The sequence below is a fragment of the Larimichthys crocea genome, chromosome XII (assembly GCF_000972845.2).
Source record: "Larimichthys crocea isolate SSNF chromosome XII, L_crocea_2.0, whole genome shotgun sequence".
NCBI lineage: Eukaryota > Metazoa > Chordata > Actinopteri > Sciaenidae > Larimichthys > Larimichthys crocea.
In genome coordinates, this window is record NC_040022.1 from 4,018,691 (window position 1) to 4,042,237 (window position 23,547).

Genomic DNA, 23,547 nt, shown 5'->3' on the forward strand with positions numbered 1-23,547 from the left:
TGATTAAGTCCATGTCATTTGTCCCTACAGTGATCATAATACTGGATATAATGGTCGAAATAGAAGCAGCTGAGTGTGAAATTATGCTAGAGCCTACATTTCCCCTAATGCAACATGGATGACCCTCTCTGCCTGACAAAAGATTCACGTTTCAAACGCGAGAGTCGTAAGATGGACTGAAATATTTTCTAACTTCAGAAATCTCCTAGGCAACAAAATCTGCACATCGTGGGTGAATGCAGAACTCGCTACACATCATTTCCTAATTTACCCTTCATGGCTTAATATTTCTCTTCCACTTAGCTTAGCGTTACAGCTGAAGGATAAATCTGTGTAGCATCTAGCATAGCCGATGGCGAGATTTGTTTTGGAAAGTTGCAAGACCTCCTACGTCCTGATTCCACCATCAGAGCGGCTGTGTGGGCGTAGTCTGAGAGGGAGGGTTCTAGTGGGTGGACTGGTGCAGCCATATTGAACCCACTGTATATGTAGCCAGTGTAAACAGTTTCTTTTAATATTGACAAGCTGTAAAACTAAATCGTCTCCCTCTTCGCTGCTGTAACTCATGGTTTGCTTTCCTCCTTGTGATCCTCTTCTCTCTCTCCTGGGTGTGCGTTCCAATCGCCATACTCTTTAGTGTGCCAGAATAAGGCTGTGTGTGTCTCAACAAAATCTAAATGTAAAAAAAAAACCCTGCGTGTCCTTCTGCATCCTGTCACGGCCGTCGTGCTTTTCTCGCACGATCTGACCCACAATCTTTTGCACAGGGGAAGATGCATCGCGTGGACAGATGACAGATATTAGCACTGCAGTCTATGCGACCGTGTGAAAGTTTTTGCAAATGAAACGTAAAGATTGCTCACGTGCAGACAGACCACATTACCAACAGGATGTTCAATAGTGACCGATAACTATAAACAATGTGTGGTTTTGCTGTGGGGAATATAACCTCCGTCTCTGATGAGCTCCACTGGCATTTTGTTGTCTCCATGGTAACGCTAAGTAGCTCTTAAATCACTCACTTTTCTTTTTTCTTTTTCTTTTTTACAACTTAATATAATTATATATAATAATGTAATATAATCTCACTCCTCATGCCGCTGCACGATTAACGGGGTCAAAGTTCAAGCAGCAGTGCGATGACCCAGCATGCAACAGCACGCGGGCTGTAATGCAGCTGCGGCGCCGCCAACAAGTATGCAGCATGGACGACTCTCAAAGAGTTAAAATGGAGGCTGTGTCTGCTGGTCACATGTCTGACACACAGGCATGTGCGCACGCACACACATGCAGACATGTATGTGCTGCAGGGAGAGAGAGAAGAAGGTGGGGCGAGGGGGAGAGAGAGAGAAGAGTCCCCTCCCCCCCAGCACACACTCTCTTCCTCCGTCTCTCCGTCTCCCCCTCCACCTCTCTGAAGTGGGTGTGTGCAAGTCGGGGGTGTGCCATATCACATCCACTGCACTCGCTCACGTGGTCTGGAGGTATGCGAGTGTGTGTGTGTGTGTGTGTGTGTGGAGGGAGGTGTTGCAGTAGTTGTACATTGTGGAGGTTGGGTGCGAGCCTTGGAGAAAAGTGTATGTGTGACAGTTTGACGGACTCGTTCTAACAGGATTCATTGTTTTGGGAGGGAAAGAAACAAATGCCAGCTGATCTGACAAGATGATTGACAACTCCTGCATGTATTTTTAGGTCACCGAGTGTCTGACAGCAGATTTTACAGACTGGTGTTTTGTCTTTTTGAATAATTCATGTTTGGAAATGATTTTATTTCAATGTTTTAAACACACCGGTCCATGCAATCATTCACAGTTTTGTAGTAGAAAGGGTTTAGTTGCTCCTCATTGTCTCAGACCCGCTGGCTGCTCAAAATAGCATTTCCTGTCATCGGTTTTAAATGTCATTGATGATGGAAGAATTCACTTGTGTGTTCTGAATTGAAAGATAAGAGATTTTCATCAGTTTGGGACTTTTTACAGCGTAGTTTCGCTGCTTAGGGCCAAGCATCCACTGAGTAACCCTGAAACAAACAAAACTGTACATGCCAGGTTTCCCTTTCATTTCTTGAAATGAGTGTTTGTTCATCAAAGACAAATCTCTATCATTTTTAATCTAATATTTCAACATATTTGCATATCTGAAAGTCCCTTTTTAAAACTGTCGATGAGGATTATTTTTGAGCATTTTGTTTGGTTCCTCGTGTTACTTTTCACTACGCCACAATGCCCCTATTGTCTGTCTGCCAGTGTCACAGTATTAACGCTCTGAAGTTACAGCTTGAGTTTGTACGAGTGGAGAAAACCTGTCTGTTACAAAGGCAGCGATTCTCTCACAAGCGAAGTGTAAAATCAGGCTTGTGCGTAAAATATGATACTAAGAAATGTGTGTAGCATTTCAAGTTTATTTAATGTCGTCCATTGATGACAGAGTGCAGTTTCTCACCCCATGTTTAATTTACTACTTCAGAAACCAGTCGTGGTGCAGCGTGTCACTAACATAGGTGTGTCGTTTACACACTGAGAAGTTATAGAAATTAGCATATTTACAGTCTAGATGTCTGTGTGACGAAGAATTGAACTGCTCTGAGAATGTGTTGGTGGAAAAGGAAACACATTGGACCCAAATTAGTTTTTAAAGCTGTTGAAATATTTTTTTATATGTCTCGATGGATTGAATCAGAAAAATTTAATTAATCCATGTAGGGAAATTGTGTTTATTACAGCAGCTCCCAAACCGTAAGTGAGATAGTAAGTAATAGCAAGAAAAAACATTTGAACACTATAGATGTTGGATAGTAACACCCCAAGAAAAAACTTTAACACTATACACCTATAAGATATCCATTTTAACACTATATACACATTTATAAATAACAGTTAAATAAAACCAGTAACGGTACAATGGAAGCCTAGTAACAGTGAACTATGCAATATGTAAATCTAAAACCTTATAAAGAATTTAGTCTTTGAGAGTCTGTACAGAGAATACACTGATTCTTTAAAGTGTAGTATGCATGTATTGAAGATTTCACTTATGTATTGCACAAGCACGTTTGGTAGCTACTGGACTTGACTTGGCGTGTCTGATATTTTGATTATCTGAATCTGATTATTTATAACAGAATATGTAATAAAACTATTTACAAACTTTGCGGAATAAACAAACATAAAACAAATGAGTGGTACACTATAGTAAACAAATAGTTTTTGCTCAAATAAAACAAGACCATCATTTTTAAAAAGGGCTTTACAAAAAACTAAAACACAAATGAGCTCAGACTCTAAGGCAACTGCTTAAAAACTCTAAAAAAAAAGCCAGTCGGCAGACCTTGAGGCGAGATCTTTAAGAGTGTTGTGGCTACATATCTAGACCTTTTATACTACAAATACAATTTTATATATATAAATAAATGGTTATACAACATAAGCATGTATGATGACAGCCTCAGAGGTTTGGAGCGGCCCTCTACGCTCACAGAAAAACCTTTTTATCCTCAAGAACCATCTTTTTCCTTTTTAAAGGTCCTATTGAGAACTGATTACTGCTTCTTTGAGTCGATCCTTTGTAGCAATGTGACTAGTTGTGATTAAAAACCAACAAAGAAACAGTTTGGACACTTTTAAACTGCATTTTCTTATGAACGTGAAAAGTACATAAAGTTTAACTAATGGCTGCTATATGCCTAACCTATTGGCTAACTTGTGACTGTGTAGAAATGATTGTTATGGTGTCATTTATAACAGGAAAGTGTAATATTCTACAACTTTTTTAGAGAGAGCAATTAATAATGTGATAATTTATAGGAAGCAATAAAGAACTTTTCTAAATCACTTGACCACAATGTTGCATTCAAATAAAATATTTTAATTCAAATGATTACGTTTTGCTCCTTGAATAAACTCAGAGACAAATACTATTTACACTAAATTCTGTGAGGAATTTGATAATAAAGAGTTCTTTGAAGAATCAATAGGTAAAGAGACGACAAAAAAAGTTCCCTTATGTCATCACTGTAGAGAACCACTTCATATTCTGACTCAAACCTTTATTTTGAAAGGTGTCTGGTCTGACTTTAACAATATGTGATACTTTGTTCTGCTAAACTGTGATGTTATGTTTGATTGTAGTGTTACTATCACTGTGTAACTAACAGTAGTAGCAGTTTAGTAGTTTAGTACTAATCTTCTGTCACTGTCCTGTTCAGGTAAACAAACAGAAGAAGACTTTCAAAATAAAGTTTCTATGAATTTCCTCATAAATCAACATGTCCTCAGTGATTCTGCAGTGAGCTGCTTTGCCTGAGTCGCAGCAGCACAGAGGAGCACAGTGACTCAGTCGGCCCTCTGCTGTTCGAAGCAGCAAATGAGGGGATGAAATCCAAGGAGGCGAGTGTGTGTGTGTGTGTGTTTGTGTGTGGGGAGACGGGCCCCTTTCCTTGCTGCTTTTCTATTGGCTGCCATTGGTCCCGCCCTGTTCCTCGCCGATTCAAAACAAAGTTGAGGCTGACGTCACACACACACACTCTCTCTCACACACACACACACTGGCTCTCCTTTAGACAAAGCAGGAACTCCCTCCTCTCTCTCTCTCTCTCTCTCTCTCTCTCTCTCTCTCTCTTTCTTGCCTTCCTCCTTCTCCCCCATTTTGTTTTTTAAGAGGGGCACACGGAGACCGGGCCCCTGTCCGCTTTCCATTCACTCAGTCCAGGAACTCGATGTAAAGCTTCTAGTTTTGATCTGGAATGACAGTGACAGTGAGAGAGTGGCAGGAGTGTGTCTTTTCTCTGGAGCTATCAAATGGTTGATCAAATCAAGATAATTAATAGTTTAGAATTCAGATCATTCAACTAGCTGGAAACCTTTTAAAAAAATTATATGTAAGTGACTCTGTGGGTCCAGCTGATGATTGCAAATGAATTAAAGATCAATTATCGGTTTATGTTTCTACAGTTTGCACTGGGCTGAGACTGTCTGTGTTGGGTGAAAATAAAGTTCAGTTCTGACCACACAAACATGATGAGCTTTAACACGTAGAGCCTGACATCACAACATCAGATGACATTTTTATACCTCGTTCCAAACTCCAGAAAAAAAACATTTTTCTTGCATATTTTTTGAGATCCAAGTACAAACCTTTTCAGTGTAGCCAACTGCACAGCTTTAACCCCACCACAAAGTCAGTCATATCTTTTTAAACTAATTGTATGAATTAATTTGTACACAAATTAGCTTTATTTAGCTTTTTCCATAGTTTCATCTTAAATCTTCAATCCAGTTCGAAGACTGGATTGAAGATTTAGCTTTTAACTTTCAACTAACTCTTTAGCTTTTAACTGTAAAATTAACAGATTTAGCAGATACATTATGAGGTAAATATAAAAATACTTATTTAGAAAAAAAGATTTATATCGACTAGAATAACTGCTGCTTTAATGTAGCAAATGTTATGTCACAGTAAAGGTCTTCTTGCTTCATTAAAATAAGTAAGTTTTGTTTGGTTATTCCTTGTTGCTCTCTAAAAAGTCGTTCCAGAATATTACAGTTAGAAATGACACCACAACAATAATTTCTACACACGGTCACATGTTAGTTTTAAACACATTTGTACCTGTTCATGAATCTTAAAAGAAATGAAATATTGTTCATACTATCATGAACTTATTATTTCCACAGTAAAATGCTGTTAATGAAAACACACTTATGTTACTTAACTAAAATAGTTAAACTTACCTCAAATCTATTGTTTACAACAAGCTAATCAAATAGCTAATTTAAAAGAACAAAATCTAAAAAAAACCACATCTTTAAATACTTCTGTTAGAAAAATGTCTTTTACATTAATGAGTCTTCTAAACATTTGTCATTTTTTTGTATTTACTAGTTTGCAGTGTGTCATTGTTTTATGATGGTGAGGGAATTACTCTTTTTTTCTCACATATGTATACACACAAATAAATGCTTTTGTTGGATAGAAGTAAAATAATTAGTTCAGCTGAAATGCTGTAAATAATTTTGTTCTCCTTTTTTTTTAAATCAGTTTTTTGTATGTAATATTTTTTTTTTGTCATGTGAGACATCTTTACTTTGTTTTAAAAACAGATGCAGAACAGGAGAATGTTCTTCAGCTTTTCACTCTTATAAAAATCCAAATAAGATGCCAATATTTAGCATGTTATTTGAAAAATACAGCTCATCCATTCTTGGAATCAGAATCACTGTGAATCACCTCTGGACTATACACTGTTTCCTTTCTAATTATCACATAGTGAGAATCTCTCTTTTTTTTGGAAACAACTGCTTGATTTGAGACCTTTTCCATTGATGGTTTTGTTCTTGTTGCAGCAGGGTGTGGCCTGTCTCAATGAACCTTGATGCTTTAATTAGGAAAGATTGATTTCCAGGACAAACGCTTTGAAATGTTCCAGTATCTTCAAATGATTTAGTGCTGTCACCAGCTCCTCTCTCTGTCATTAACTTATTTAAAAATCTCACATGTGCACGCCTCTGCCTGATTAGTTCCCAGCAGTTTTGGGGGTATTTGATGTCTCTCTTTTTTTTTGGATATGTCTCTTATGATACAAATACAGCTCGTGAGCTTGAGAACGTGGCACACTACTTTTGTTTTTAATCTCTTTTTAACCGACACACACGCTTCGGTTTCGTGCCACATCACAGCCCCGTAGGTTGGAGCCTGGAAATTAGAAACAAATGTAGTGTAAAGGGTTACAGCTCTGGATTTCAGCTCGTCGTTTTCATACAGGAATCTTATTAATCCCGCCGCCTTTACCTGTCGAGCACGGAGAGTGCCGCGGGCAGGAGCCGGTGTTCAAACCTACAGAGGAAGGCTCATATTTTTCCCCTCCTCGCTGCCATACTAACACCCCTCTTCTTCTCCTCCATGCTGTATTTCATGGCACACATCCTATAGTATAACCCCCCTCCCTTCCTCCCTCTTCTCTTCTCTTCTCTTTCTTTCTCTGCTCTCGCGCAGAGCTGCGCGCTGCCTCCAGCCCCTCCCACCCCTCGCGCCGCTGTAGTAACTCCAGAGTAGTTTGGACGCACTTTGTGAATGGAGGGGACGCGCTCGCGCTCCTCCGCTCTCTCTGAGAGATGAGGGAAGGTGCGCGCGAGTTTAAGGTGGACGTTGTAGTGAAAGAGGAGTTGTGACACCGGCTGTGCCGCGGTGGTGGTGGTGGTGGTGGTGGTCTTTATTAAACATGCAGCATGGCTTCTATCTGCCGTGGAGGACCTCCGGCTGTACCGGGTCTGTGCGCGCGCACGCATATGGAGGTGTGTCCCCGCGCGGCGAGTGGCGGCGGACTACAACTTCATTACACAGTGCAACTGTGTAGTAATTATATCTGGACGTGTGTAGCACAGCGGTGTGACTGAGACCAACATACCGCCTACATGTATGAGCCATGTTCATATAATGGCGCCTGTGACCGCCCTCCTCCTCCTATGTGCCCCGTTCTGCTCAATTCTCCGCTGTCACGTGACTGTACGCTCATTGTAGTAAATGGGCGTTGGTCAAGATGGCCGTCTACACATGTATGTGTGAGGGAGAGGGAGGGAGAGAAAGGGGGGGGAGGCGGAGATGGCGTGTAACTGAAACACAGTCTGGAAACAGCACATATGATACAAGCGGTCCTCAGAGCGACATATAAACCCTCCGCACTGTGCCCGGCTCTTTGTGCGCAGCTTTCAGTATGAACGAAGAAGAAGAGCCGCCTGTCAGGGGGCTGAGCGGTCACGTAATGAACGGCCTGTAGCCACAAAGACAACACTCTTATCACTTTGTTTGTTTGTTGTGAGGCTCTCGTCATATAGACTGAACACCCACATCATGTCCTCCCGTGTCTTCCACTGTAGTGACGTTAATTGTGCTGTTTTCAGGTGTGTAATTAAGCTGACCAACCGAGCACGGCTGATAATACCGCCTAAAGCCTTATTTAAAGTGCGTATGTCGTCAGGTTACACTACTGTACAAGAAGCCGTTTTTCAGTTTCTATAAGTTCCGTTCATTAAAGAAAACCACATAGACTCATTGTACCGCCGCCCAGCACCGTGCCCGTAACGTGAAATGGCTATAGGCATCACAAAATGGCGAGTGGAGCGGGAGGGAGGGAGTGAGGGGAGCAGGCAGCACAGCTGAGGGAAGAGCTGGTGGAGCTGGTGGAGGTGTTGAGTGCTTCACCAGCTCATCTCAGTTAACAGGCTCCAACCGGCGGAGATGTACGGTCCACAATAAATCACATAACCCGTGTCTTCTAAGTGACATTTAAGTGAACTTCCTGTAAACCGAGGGTTCGAAACCAGCTCGGAGCTGGTCCAGCGGACCACGACCCGAGTCACAGGCTCGGTTAAAACGTCACAGCATGAGCCGCGACTTGATTCCGTGCATTAATCAGCGTGTGAAACCGTAAAACGGGTGTAATTACACAACGGCCGAGGCTGAGTCAGTTTCTCCTCAAAATGGAGCTCGTCGCCTCTCCAAAATGGAGTCAGTGTGGAGAACAGAGCCTGAACTTTGGCCCGGACTGTTGCACCCCCCTACCCGCCCTCTCTTTTACTCTAAATGAATTCCAGAACAGAGGCCTCCCTCTCCAACACGTCGCCCACCCCACGTTAAATTAAACACTCTTCTTTTGGACAGCAGGACGATGAACGTGTGTTCAAGTGTCATTTAAGGAGGAGCACACAGCAAGAGACTTTACGCACGTATGTGTTTATATGCGTTTCTAGGCGTGTGCGTATTTATAACACTTCTATGTATACCGTGGTAGGAGCATCAATTCTAATAATTACCATTATAATAAAATTCTGTTAGAAATAATCACAGTATGTACATATTGTGACTGTTTAGGCTGAACAGATGTTTCTTTTCTTTTTTTTTTCATAAAGGGGGCATGCAGTAAAAATAAGTTGTTTTATTTTATTTAATCTTTATTTAATCAGACAGCCTCATTCAGATTAAGATCTCTCTTCCAGGAGAGACCTGAGAGCAAGACATATTAACAAAACATAATCTGCAGATTCAGTTACAAGAATCACAAGAAAAAACATCAGATAATAAACCTTAAATCTCCAAAGGGAATGCAGATCTCAAGTTTGAGGTCAGTTTGCTTTTTATTTCTTTCTTTAGATGGAATTAACTCCAAAGTACCTGAAACCAGTTCTGCCAAAATTAGTGCGTACATGAGGGATGTAAGGTGGGCCAGTTACTGGACTGTGTAATAAGTAGATTTACAAGAGACTATAGATATGAGATAGTTTTGAAGCTTACATAAGCTTACATAACATGAGATTCTTATTTCTTATTGACTGTAGGAAGTCCAGAAAACAGAAAAGATATTCAGAATTCTCTCTCACACATAGGTAAATATTGCATTGTGCCTTTGCAGATAGCATCAGAGCTGTGAGACCCCTCCACAATGCTCATGCTGGCATCATTATTAAATTCTGATTGGACAAGACTGATCCTTAAGTAGGGTGCAGTGGGCCAATGAGACTGCAGCAAGTGAGTGAGATGACCTTTCCTCTATAAATCTGAGCCAATCAGAGAGTGATGACAGCGATGATAGGGGGCTGTGTGTGTCTCCTTCTGTTACTCTGTGTAAGATTCCAGGTTGTAACACATTAAGCGTCATTAGTTCTAATAATAATTGTGATGTATAGGTGATGTTGTGCACAAGCTGAACGCTTTCAGAAATGGCCGTCTGAGAGATGTAGCAGAGCTCTGATCAGCGTGGCACCCGGGTACATTACATTTGTCTTATATTTGTCACAAAGGAAGTGGAGCGCATATCAATGGGATTTCAGGGATTGGTACTGTTCGTAAGGGTCACCCAGAGGTGTGAAATGAGCATCTCTCCTCACTCTTTCAACAAAACCTGTCCATCCAGCCTGCATCTCCATCTGGGATGTCGTGACTACACTTTACTCTTGACATCAGCTGTCAGACATGAGTGCAGCAGTTCTGTCTCTTTTTTAAAAACACACTAGCTCTCCTGCCTTGCTGTCTTCTCCACATATTTACAGCCTGTAGTACGCACTCTCTTTCACCGACTGACCAGCATCCAGTCGCAGCATCCCTGCCTCCTCCTTGAACTTCCTCCTCTTCCTCTCTTCTCCCTCAGCTCTGATCCCACAACCTCCTCTTTCTCCTCCCTCCCTCCCTCTCTCCCTTCTTCCCTCCTCCTGCCTGTACCGTCTATTTAAAGCCCTCATACAGTGTTACATCCACTGGAATTTTCCCTCCAGCCTTCAGCACCAGGGGAAGGCTTGGAGGAAAAAATTCCAGGAGAGGAAGGGATAGAAGAAAGAGAGGGAAAAAAAGGAGAGCTGCAGAAAAGGGTGGGAAGATGGGCAACATTGGACGAGAGCCGAAATGAGAGAGAAGAGAGTTTACACTCTGCAAATAAAATTCTTGGCAGAACAAGAATTCAGAACAATAAGCTGTTTGAGAGTAATGATGATGGACACCTTTTAAATCATGTGTTCATATAAAAGTAAAAAGAAAATGTAATGTCAAATATACAGAAAATAATGTATTGGATCAATCTCCCTCAAATGTAGCCAAATCCTCTCTCTAAGCTGCCCCCCTGGCACAAAAATCCTGGCATGGTTCTGCACAAAATTTGGCACCACAGATTTATAACTCCTGTTCATAATAATCACCTTTTCTCCCAACCCAGACTGGATTCTACATTTTCTCTGTGCTTTAAAAATATAATTTCCACTATTAATTATATATCTGAAAGATACAACTCATCCCATCTGTTCTGCAGCTAAAACGAGCAACCCAAATTTTCCTAAATCACCACTAGAATCCTGTATATGAAGCAATCCTGCACACACCATTAAAGGTTAATGAATTCATATCCCAAATATATTAAATTATCAACTCAATTACTGGGACTAATATTGTCAAAATGAAAGTGAATCATGAAAAAGAACTCAATGCAAGTAAACCCATTTCATTTTGGAACCAGGCCCTAATTATGGTCAATAAAAGCTAATTTTGTTTACAGTTAAATATATTAACATTTCATGTTACTGCATCGCCTGCAGTCCAAAATGTACTCGGTAACTGCAGAAGATTGTAAACACATGTTCTGGTTCTGCACCACAACAAAACAATATTTAAAGTCTTCTCAGAGTTCCTCCATCTAAATAATAGAAATAAAATAAAATATTCATTTATTATAATTGATGTGCATCTATGGTTTTCAGAAGATCAAACTTTAAACGATTTCTCGACCTGTATGGCACGTAGAGAATCCTTTTGGCTGTGGTCGAGGGATCTAGTGTTCTTTCAAAAATGTGACAAATTTAGTCTGATCATAAATCTAAAATAAATTCATAACTTGTTCAACCACTTACTTGTTTAACACCCTCCTGCAATTTATTTAGTTTTACATGGCATTTGGCTTTGTGCGATTTGTTCTGTTTTGGGGGGAATTTTGGATTTAGGAAAACAGAAATTTACAAGAATAAAGACAATTTAAAAAGAAAACATGTTCCCTTTTAACTACTATGAGTATTCAGGAGGGGACCCTAGAGAGTAACATAATAAAAAGTGAGCTTGATGAAAAGTGACTTAATAAACCTCAATGATTGATATATGTCCTGCACCTGTGTCACCTGTAGTACAATCAAACAGAGATTTTTTTTTTCTTTACCTGACTTCAACTCTCTCCTCCCTGCACCAATATTCATTCAAGCAGCATCTAATTTAGCAGCTCTGCAGTGCAGAGACCAGTGATGGTGGTCAGTGAGTGGAGCTCTGAAGGTGTTTTAGCTGATGGGAAGACGGGTCGGGGTGGTGGTGGGATTAGATGATAGGATAACCAGGTTAAGTGTGCACGCTGGATGATTTTGTTTGGTTGCCTCAACCCACTCGTTCCTCACCATTAGCAATAAAAAATTCATCTGTGATTTTTATGCTGGCTATAGCTCTTATAAAATATTAACCCCCTGTACTTCCTTTAGCCTGCAGCCAGCGTTTGCTTCGTACGAGGGGACATTTGAGAGCAAGCTGTGTTGTTGTAGGGGGTTTTGCAGGATATGGTCATACTGGACTGTGTTTCTAGACAGATGAAACCTGAGCAGTTCCAGTCATGTTTCTTTTAACTGCTCTAGCTCCAGAGACGTGACAGTGATTTCATTGAAGTGACTCAGTGTAGTTTCCCAAATTGCAAAATGTTGGACTGCTCATATGTGGTGTTTTAACTTGAGGTGGAAATTCTTCTCATTCTTCTGAGTTAAATCATTTCATCTCAGGGGAAGAGGACTGTGGTACCTTATCCTCTTCTAAACATTACCAGAATTGTTTGGCATCAGCTAACCAAGAGCATTTGGAACGTTTCTTGTGGTGCAGGCGGCCTATGAAATTAGCCTGAGTGATCAGATATTGTGTTGTTTGGTCATTTCTATCGATCCAGACTAACTAACTGATGACGTTGTGCGTGGACAATAAACTTGCAACTTTGAAGAGAGAATGTCTTCATTCACCAAAGAGGGCCGCCTTGAAATTGTGCACAGCCTTGAATTTATGCAGCGTCCTTTCACTTTGTTTATTGAGTCTGTTATGCTGATTTGTTTAGCGTGGACCGGAAGCGCTGTGGTTTATTATGCTGCTTGTTGGTGAGGTCACTTGAGACCCTAGCAGACGATGACTAATGCTCGGCGCAGTGAAACTGTGGATAAAAGGCTTTGCGATGTATCGATGAGCACTTGTGTAGCCGTCAGTTGCAGCAGTTTGTGAACACTTTGTTTCTCCTTTTTACTGGGAGAGCGTTTGTCTCGGCGTCAGGGAGTCAGGCTCGTCCAGCTGCATCACCCTGACGGTCTGTTTCACTGAATGTGCAGCCTGTTATCTGCTGGAGACCTGAAGAACACAGTGTGGCTTCTTGTTGCCCTCTTTATGAGTTTGTTTTGACGCAGCAGATTCTTACCCTATTTGACAATTATGGATGCATAAGGCAAGGCACGGCAAATTTATTTATATAGCGTGTCTCATATCTAAAGGCAACCCAAAAGTGCTTCACAGGGTCCCTTCTTTCCCTTGTACACTAAGGACTTTCCAAATATGTCTCATCAGTATGTCTGAATATTTACCTGATTTAGCACCTGGAAATAGTAGTCAACACCTGCCATCTGGGTTGCACACGCTCGGCTGGAAAAGATGTCAGTCATATCCGTCAAACTTGCTTTTTTGTGCCTTTGAAAATTCCCACAGGGAGTGGTAAGATACTACCACACACACAGTCACAGTCACGCATTATCCCTCCATTTCATCGTCTTATTTGATCGAAGATTTTGGACCACATTATGTGTGGCTTCATGCCCATGTTACTCTGTGTGTGTGTGTTTATTATATGAATGTGTGTCTGCTGGGAACAGTTTTCATTGACCTTTCAGCTCGTAATCTGTCTCTGTCTGACTCTCAGATTTAATCAGCTTAAAACAAGCACTACTGCTAACCATACTGTAACACACACACACACTTCACGTTTCCCAGAAACTTTCGTGTTAGCGTTGTACTCATTAAGCTTACGACACCGAGCGGATGGATGCAGAGCTTTATAGGAGAGCCAGTGAACCAGTTGCTGGTGCCTTACTGTGTATTTATAGTGAGCGACATGATGATCAATAAGTCACCAAAGGTCTATTCACGGCCAGAAAGAAATACTCCACTTCTAACTGCCATTAGTTATGACAATGATAAATCTAAGCAAACATGGATTTTGTTGCTTTCCGTTGAGATTTTAAAATGTTTAAATAACCTGAAAAATTAGGTGTTCATTTATGGGCTGAAATCTTATGAAAACAGTGTAGTTTTTGTTTTTATAGATACATGATTTTCACAGGACATAGCTGATTTGTTACACATGAATGTCAAATTAATATATGTTCTAATAATTCTTAAATTCACATGTAAAATGTCTAAAACGCACATGTGTCTGTATTATGTGAATTATTTCACATGTAAAACTGAAAGTAAATTGATCACATCAGCAAAAAAAGTTTTTACATGTAATATCTCACATTTTATATAGAAAATATTATAAAATCTTTTTTAGGCGTTCTGGCTGCTATCTGAATATGTTTCCCTGTAAGCTCTTTACCCTACTGGCTGATAAATGGACTTAGTATTTGGACCTTTTTTAAGTATTTCTTTGGTGGTACTTGGGAATTTGCTCATTATGCCTAAATGGACTATGTTGCATAACATTTCATCCAAGACAAGACTGCATTTGTGGTGTTGCGCCACAGACACAAAGTGGTGAAAGTAACTGTGTGAAAAACAAAACAAGACCTCATCAACACCTGACTGGTTGAAGCATACTTTGGATTTTATGAGCTGACTGGTTCCACCCGGATACTAGGGCTGCTCGATTATGGAAATAATCAATATCATGATTATTTTGGTCAATATTGAAATCATGATTATTCAAGAGATTAATTTTGAGTTTCACAATGCATTTATTCAGCATTTCTCTCCCTCTCAAAAAACACTTTGTTATTGATGCTTTATGCAAAATATTCAAATTGAAAATACATTTTGGCTACAAATATGTACTTTACAGCTGTTTTGCAATGTATAAAGCATTAAATCAATAAAATAAATATACTTTATGGAACATTAATTAAGGCATAGAAAAACATAAATGTATCCAAAATAAACTAAGGATCCAGCTGCTCTGCAAATTCTCTATATTTATAGAACAAAATAAATATAATAATAAGCATAAGCATCAATAAGCAATAAGCTTACAATCTTCAAACCCTCACCCTCGACTGTATTAATGGGTTGCATATCTTTAGCTAAGAAATATCCAAGGGCAGCTGTTAGGCCCCCGTTTACACGTACACGGGTATTTTAAAAAAGAGACATTTCCCTTTGTTTGTATCTTTTACACGCAAACGGTGAATTTGCCTCTGAAAACGAATCGAGTTTTAGGCAGCTGACGCACCAAAAGTGCGACCAGTGTTTACCTTTTGCTATGATGATGATCATGGAAGCAGCCGCCCATTGGCTTGGCGTAGTTATGATGGCGCTCGATGGCGTATTTATGCGGGTTGATGTAAATGAAAACTTTTTTGAAAACGATGCTATGTGCACGATGTTATTTTGGAAAACGGAGGGAGGGAAATATTTGTTTCTCAACATACCCGGCTATGTGTAAACGTAGCATAATGTCTTGTGCTTCTCCGAACTTGTCGGATAAAGAGTCGCATTAAACAATGTGTCTGTGATCGATGACTGAGTTTGCGTTGACGTCTTGCTGGTTGTGGCACTGGCTTTGTCTTTTTGTTTCTTTATTAATTTGTTGTGAGTGACTTTGTGCTTTTGTTTGAGATGGTTGAATAAATGTGTAGTGTTACCAAGAGGAGCAGCTATTACCTTGTAGCAAATCTTGCACATTGTGTGCTGCTGCTTCTCGTCGGCTTCTTCTCATTTGCTTTCAATCTCACTCGTTGTTTTTGAACACCAAACGACACACCTCACTCTTCAGCTGCGTGAGGGAGTATGGGCTATCCTGTGAGTCAGCGGAAATTCTCTCAGAAATTGTGTAATGAAAAGTGGAAAATAAATCGTTTAAACTCGATTATATGATTTTTGAGATCGTTTGACAACAAAATCAAAATCATGATCAAAATTCGATTAATTGCACAGCCCTAATATCAACTGCATCAAATGCAGCGTGAAGACCCTGTTAACATGCCGACCCCTTTTGATTGTTGCTGTCAGGTATTAATATTTGGGAGGGCAAGGCTCTCGATTGTTGGATGTCTTGTGTCGGTTACAGTTGCTGGTGCAATTAGTCTTTCAGCAGCACCGAGTGTGGAATTAGCAATTAGTTTCATATCCTTGTGTCACTGTCGTAATGAGTGTGTATCACTGTGCAGATCATTGGGTAAAAGAGTGAGCTGGAACCTGTTGATGTGGTCAGGACTAAATTCAGGTGTAGATGTTAAAGGAAGCATTTACCTTCATAAAGATCTGAAAGGAAGGTGATGCTGATATCATGAAATGATCGTACTGATATGTTTTACATATTGTATTGTTGTATTTCATTGCTATGAAAATGTGAGGAGACTGCCCTCACACACACTGACATGCCTCGCTGTGGTCCCGGGGCCCCTTCTCTCTGGTCCAAAGGGCTCTAACCCATGGCCTTTGACCCTCCCTAGAAGCAAAGCCTTTCTTTCCTGTCCTCCACCTCCTCCTTGAGGACCACACTCTTTTCATTCTCTTGGCTTCTTTTCTTTCTTCTGCTCTTTCTCTTCGGTCCTTTGTTCTGCTGGAGGCTGGTGCTGAGCATGGATTTAATGCCTTCACAGCTGAGGGAACCTCAACAGCTCCAGTTTTTACGTTCGACTTAAGACATTTTCAAGCTCTATTGACAATGTGTTTCCATCTTTGCATATCAACAATGTGTCAGGGTTGGGGCTCTTGGAGCAGAATTCTTTCTTGTTTTGCTGGTGCAATTTTATTTTACATTATTCATTTCTAATTCTATTAATCCATGTTGTAATATGACTTGATACAACATATTGATAGTCAACATTAAGGCATTATATACGAATACACTTGAGGTTAATGATGTTGCGTTGATTTCTTGATGGTAATTCAGAATTGTAGAATTTTTACTGTGTAGTTTGTATTTTTAGGCTCAAGCTGAGGGTGGGGGGTCTAATAAGGCAGGTCACTCCCATGTTAGATGGTTTAAATGAAAAAAAGATAACTGATGAGTGAGTGAGCGCGTAAGCTAATGTGAAGCATGTTGTTTTGTTGTCCATCCGCCCGCCCATCCATCTTCTTTGCACGCCCATTTCTGACCTGTTGCCATGGTTTCAGCCAATGGGGTAGGCCATGGGTTGGCAGGCGGTGGCGGTAGGGGTCAAACAAGTTCACTGTTGGTGGCTTGATGGGGGTTGGGATGCGTGTGGGTGGGTGGACGGGGTATTGGAGAGGATAATAGGGAGTTGATGTGTTGATAAGGTGGAACTGTGTCTGTGTATGTGTGTTGGGGGTCATGAAGGTTTTGACGTGTTTGGTAGAACTTATGCAATTAGACATCTGTAAAAGAGTCCTGTTTTTATGTAGGTCTGGCAGGTTGAGAGGTGGAGTTGGTGATTATAGCAGAGTATTGATCGAGGATCAAAGGGCTCTTCCATTTTTTTAAATGGGGGATGTCAGGTATTTCAGATGCACAAAAGCCTATTCATGTGTGCTGGAGCCTCCTGGGGGTTTGGGTGGGGTTTAGAATGTGAGATGGTGATGGGGGTTGGTTGTTGTTGGGGTCTAGGGCCATTGATCCTCAGTTGGGTGGGGTGTGGGGTTGGATAAGGAGTGGTTAAAGATGGTAATGGGTGGTCAAGATGGAACGCTGCACTGGTTCACATTTCTACATTTCAATGCGAGCAGCTTCAGCCAAAAGGGCGAGGGTCAAAGGTGCAGCGCAAATGCAACAAATGGAAAACTGGTCTTGTGTTTCAAGAACTGGACACATTATTCACATTGATTTTTCAGGAATCCTTTAGCTGCAACCTTTTACGAATCACCTAGATGCCCTGTTCGTTTTTATATGTGGGACTTGAGCTATGATACAAATGAAAAGCAAGTTGTTCTGGTTCTGTTTATATATGATACTTTCATTAAGATAACTTAGATTTGTACTACAGAGATTAAACAATTTAAACCTGATTGACCAAACTGGGACTGACCAGGGCAAAGCTACAGAATCTGATTGAAAAACCACAATTTATAAAAATTTTCATTGTAAAATATCCAAGTCTGACAGTTCTCATGCGATCACAGGAATCAAAACCCAACAAGCTCACAAGAAAATTAAGCGTGGCTTTGTGTTGTTAATGTATTGAATGCTTAAGGGGGAGGAGGGTTGTTGTTGTGGACGTCCATATGCAACAGTGAAACGCAGCCAAGAAAACACATGCATCTGCATGGATATGGTGATAACAGGGAGCTGCATAACCAAACCTGCTCACACATGGACATGAAAACTGATACGAGCATGTTAACTGGCAAAAATACAGTTTTAAGACGCACTTGCACACATACATGACTGCCACCCCTCTATTCAGTGGACTATCCTTCCCCCACTGCGTGGGTGGGTGGTTGAGCAGGAAGCTGTCTCACTGCTTGCTGTTGATTCAGTGGTTTTCTCCAACAACTGGAGCTCAAGCCCCACAATGGTGGACTAAAGCAGATGGGGATGTAGGGTGAGGGGCGTTGGGGAAGTAGAGACGAAAAGCCTGCTGAAAAACGTGGGGCCCTCCTGCCCATCCACCTACCTGCAGAGATGTTTCGGTGGTCATGTCAGAATTGGAATTCGCAAAGCAGCCAAGAACAAAACGTTTCTAGCAGTTGATCTGGGTTCAGAGAGATAGTGGTACAGATGGTGGAGGGATAGCAGGATCTCATGGGCAACACATCACGATGATTAAAAACACAGAATCCCAACCCTGTTTGCTCATACTCAACTGCTCCATCTGTGAGCAGTTGAGATGGAAAAAGGTTTGTTTCCAAAGAAGCATTGGGCCTCAAATTGAGTTTTAAATCCCAGTAGCCAAGTTAACATTGAGTCATTGGTGTAGAATGAGAAACCGTGAGTGTTGGCACTACCAGAATGGAGGAGCAAAGCCTGGTTGGGCTTCACCTGATGTCTTATGGTGAAGCATGTACATTTATTTGCTAGAATTCCATAAAACTCATTTTAAGTCGTAGGTGTAAGTATATGGGGTACTATTTTTGCCCATGGTCTTTTGTTGGCAACAATTATGTTTTTGTTGATGCAAGTAGGTGTTTCTTTGTGCTGAGATGTAAAAAGGAGTGTTTAGTTTCAGTAGAAAATAAAAGGCTTCAGTAACGCCTGTAGCTCACACTGGAGCCAGTGTACAGCTGCTTTTCTGGAGCATGGCCATGCATCGACACTGGGGGAAAAGGATATTGCTGTATCCTGACACACTGACATGCATCGGCCCGCAAAGAAGCGTGTCAAGACATTACTGGTATGTGCTGAACCCTTTATACAATGATCGAAATAAAAGTAAAAGAGATGGCGCTTTTACTACAGTCACGCAACAAATGAACATAGCCATGTGTCGAGTTGCACTTGCACGCCTACACAAAATGACAAGGCTGAGTTTGGGCTATGCCCATGACTGAGACTTCATCAGAGAAGGCAAACCCCATCTCAGACAGCCCCGGTCTAGTATGGATTACCCAGTTCAGTCCAACTCTGAACAGACAAAGAAGCTCATACCTGATTGTATTTTTTATCTTTTCATGAGGTGTGAAAACAACATTTCAGCAACCCATATTAATGATGCCAGCCCGTTTGACACAGCGTAATGCAGCTGACTGTGTGAGTGGAAGCGACTGGGTCAAACATAGCTGGACGTGTGTTCAGCGCCCCGTGTCATACACAGGGCCTGTGTGTAAGAATTAATGGATGGAGTGTGGAGATAGAGTTGATTTAGTGTTCGTATAAACAGACTCTCTTCAAATCTCCACCTGTTTGTCTCTCAAGACACGTTCTGGCATCATTCAGCAGCCTCTTCTTCCTTTCACTTGCTTTCATCTGCGTACCCTCAGCTTAACACAACCGGCAAAGAGTTGGACCTATCATCGGTGCACACACATTCCTCATCTTACTCCACTAACATGCTGTTTTTCTTCATTCTTCATGTGACAAGCTTTAGTTCTTTCTGAGTCCTAAATGTTTCTCTTTCTCTGCACAGACTTGGCAACTTGCTAATATCCTCTTCTTCTTTTTCTCTCCACAGGACCAGGAAACTGCAGATCAGAAACATTCCACCTCACCTGCAGTGGGAGGTTAGTTCCTATTTCCTCTTATTTTTTTTCCCACCACATCACATTTTCTACCACTTACAGCATAGTATGTTTAATGTTTTGTGAAATTAGCTGCTTTCAACAAAAAAACCCTAAAAAACCCAACAAAAAACGGATGTTAGCGTCTGTGACTACAGTCGGTAAGGCTAACAACTAACAACTTATCATCTTTCTGTAGCCATCCAGTCACAAGCTGTGGTAGTATGAGTGAGCATTTTAGGCAATAACATTACAAGTTTAACTATATACAGCAAGGATACTAGTAGTAGTAGTAGTAGTAGTAGTAGTAGTAATAATAATAATAATAAGAATAATAATAAGAATAATAATAATAATAATAATTAATAATAACAACAATAATAGAATAAAATAACAATAATTATTATTATTACAATATTCATGTACCCTTTAAACAACCTACCTGAAACACTTCTAAACTGACCAAGAACAAATGTCCCACAAAACAATTAGCTTACATTTTTATCAACATTTTACCTCTGCAAATGTGGTAGTATCATTTAGATTAATTCAGACTTTTCAGTAGTGAACCCCAAAAGAATGACCTCTAAGAAGAGACCAGGTTCATATATGTATTCAAAAGGTTTTCAGAACAATGACTATTCCATTTTGGGTATTGTTTTTGGACTGAAGTGATTTTTGAGTGAGCATTAAGGAGCCAATATACTTTGTCAGAACTGCTTGTCAGGTATTTGAATATATTTTCAACGTAGCATTAAGAGTTTGTCTGACAATTTCTTTAACTTTAATTAACTCTGCAATGGCCAGTCTGACATTCAGAGCCACTTCCTGCAGTGTTTAGTCAGCTGTGGAGGTGAGAAAGGAAGCAGGGTTTGAACACTTCTCTATTTCTCTCTTTTTTTCATTCTCTACCCAACTATTTCGTGGTAGGACAGTAGTTGTAGGAGCTCATAAAATTTCTTCCAAAATCCCCCCAGAAGCCCCAAATGTTCTTAGCAGCTTGAATGTGTAGTTCATCCATTTTTTAAAAAGTTATTATTTGCGTCTTAGTCCCACTCAAGATCTCAGTGTGTGACTTGAGATGTTCAAATGATGGTCAATATCTGTCTTTGTGAAGTTGAGGGAGAGGAATGAAGGAAGCAATAAAGGCCTTACTGGGTCTGACTCGCAGCATGAAGCAGCGGCATCAGTGTCAGGATGATGTGAGATGTTCATGAATCATCCGTTAAAGTAGTGATAACCTTGGCAGTCATGTTGCTCTGAACTGGCTCAGATAGATCACCCGCTGCCTCCTTCACTCTGAGAATCTGGTCCAGTGTCTCTGGTACTGGGAGGTTTGAATGTTTATGAGTCATATTTACTTTTACCCCTGTACCGACTGTGTGGATGTATTCAATCTGTTGCTTTGTGTGTAAAAGAATGACTTCGAGCTGGAGCTGCAGCTGAAAGATGATTCTAATGGGAGCCTGGCGATTAGAATCAGACATTAACTAAAAGTCATGTATTGATCAACTTATGGGCTAACTGTTGTAAGCTCTAACCTATCGACTGTTGGTCGCTAATTGCTGCAGTTATGTTGTCACTTCAGCTGGATGTCTAATACCAAGTAAGGTAACATTTAACATCCGCAAGAAGCTGATTGGGGTATTGATGTGCATGTGGACCAACCACTCCCTCACAAAACATGAACATCTGATGCCCTCTGTGCTCACAATACAGCCATACATAATACAGCACTATGCACAGCCATTACCACAGCACTGCAGAAGCAAAGTCATTTAACTACTTCAGAGTACTTGATGGTGAAATTTAAAGCAACATTGCATATTTTTGCAATTTATTTTCAGAGTGTGAGTACCACTAAGGACAGCTGTGCATGTGTATTTGTTGCCAAACATCAAGCAAGTGAAAAGACATAGCAGCCAGCTAATATTACTGACTAGTCCAACAGTAAGAAGCCCATTTTGGTGTCTGTCTTTCAGCCTTTTATCTCACCAAGCTCTCACCAACGACGACAAGTCAGTCCCAGATTTACTCTTGTCTGGTGGCTTCTCACTCTGTCACACCAGAATCAGTTAAATAGTTGGTTGTGTGTGACTTAGTGCCAGAAAGTGTTGATCATACCCGGAGCAGAAAGTTATGTAGCCCAGAAACGGATGTACGGATTACATTTACCTGATTACACGTCAATGTAGCATCAACACGATTTAAAATCTGTTATTTCAAGGAAGACTAGTTCTAAAAAGGACCTTTAAATAATATATTTGCGGCGCATAAATGTTTTACTTTTAGTCTTTCTAACTTCAGTTCACTTTGCATCGTAAAATCATGTCACAGATCGTATCACCTGTTTTCTTGCGTTTTTTGACTGAATTTAGACACATTTAAACATTTTTATATCAATTGTAAGGTATTGTGATTTTAGTATTTAAACCAAACCACATCACAAAGTTTTAATGAAGTAAATTAAAATAAAATGTTTTTTTTTGTTTGTTTTTAACAAAATCTAATGAAATCCCATTTTATCAGAGAGACTCTGAGGCTGTGTGACAGGTTCAGACAGCAGCGTTAAAACTAGTGGAATGTTCTATGAATAACAGAGCACTGGGTTTTCAAACTGTGGTACGAGTACCACTGGTACTCCTTGGGTGGTCCACAGAGGAATCTCTAAATATATATTTTTTAATTAAATAAATTAAAAAATATTTTATACCAACAATTCTATTTGAATGACTTTTGTTTCAATATCATTGTGCTCCATAGTCACGTCACATTCATGCAAGTACTCCAAACCTGCCTCCTGTGTGAACTGTCTGTAGACGAATAGGTTCGGCCTACTGTATTTTCTTCCCGTAATATTCAGAAGGCAGTATGTGGTGTAGTGAAGTGTGAGAAACAGTGCTATAGACTAATGGTTTCCATAGGGTGGGAGGATCAAAAACTAAAACACAAAGCGCCATAAATACTGTGATACTGTCAAAACGTCTGCAGATATATCATCATTTCTGAAGGCTGTGAACGCTACACAAGCGCTTTGAACAAATCAATGTCACATTTTTCTCGGATCAAACTTAAAGCCGCCGGCAAATCTTTGGGTGTGTGTTTTGAATGCATCGTTATTGTATTTTGTGAGGGTGTGGCACACTGCCTGCTGGTGCCTGTGGGAGTGGCTGTGTGTGTGTGTGTGTGTGTGTGTGTGTGTTTGAGTGAATGAGTGTGTGCCATTTGAATATGTGCCAGATTGTCTCTTCGCTGCTCAGATCCTGCCTGCTGTGTCCACACGAGGGCGACGTCTCTCCGCAAAAACGGAATGAAATATGTCATTTACATGCGGCTGAACCTTAATGAGCCTCAGCTTCCAGATAATACATGAATAATCAGATAATAAGATTAAAGAGCCAAGCCTGAGGACAGACACAGGAAACATTCTTTACTTCAAAATAAAAGCATGTAGGTTAGGTAGAAGAAGCAAAGGTCATGATATATCATGAATTTCTCTATATATACTCACTGTGTGTTGTTTACCGTTAGTACAACACTGCATATATATGCATGCTTTTTTTTAAGACTCAAAACTCCAGAGGAAAAACAAAGATGTCTGCTCTTTGTGAAAGCAAAATGCAGCTTTAATCCACAGCAATATTTATTATGTTTACATGTAACTGTATCAAACTGTGAGAA

At 40.5% G+C, this 23,547-nt stretch overlaps 1 protein-coding gene across 4 annotated transcripts in view; it reads left to right on the forward strand.

Moving 5' to 3' along the window:
* The window catches only part of igf2bp1 (insulin-like growth factor 2 mRNA binding protein 1), a 55,223-nt gene that overhangs the window by 18,727 nt on the left and 12,949 nt on the right, over nucleotides 1-23,547 (forward strand). For all 4 annotated transcript variants that reach the window (XM_027285363.1, XM_027285365.1, XM_027285366.1 and 1 more), the window contains one exon: nucleotides 19,821-19,869. In XM_027285363.1, the coding sequence (XP_027141164.1) occupies nucleotides 19,821-19,869 (49 nt within the window). The remainder of the gene's footprint in view (nucleotides 1-19,820; nucleotides 19,870-23,547) is intronic.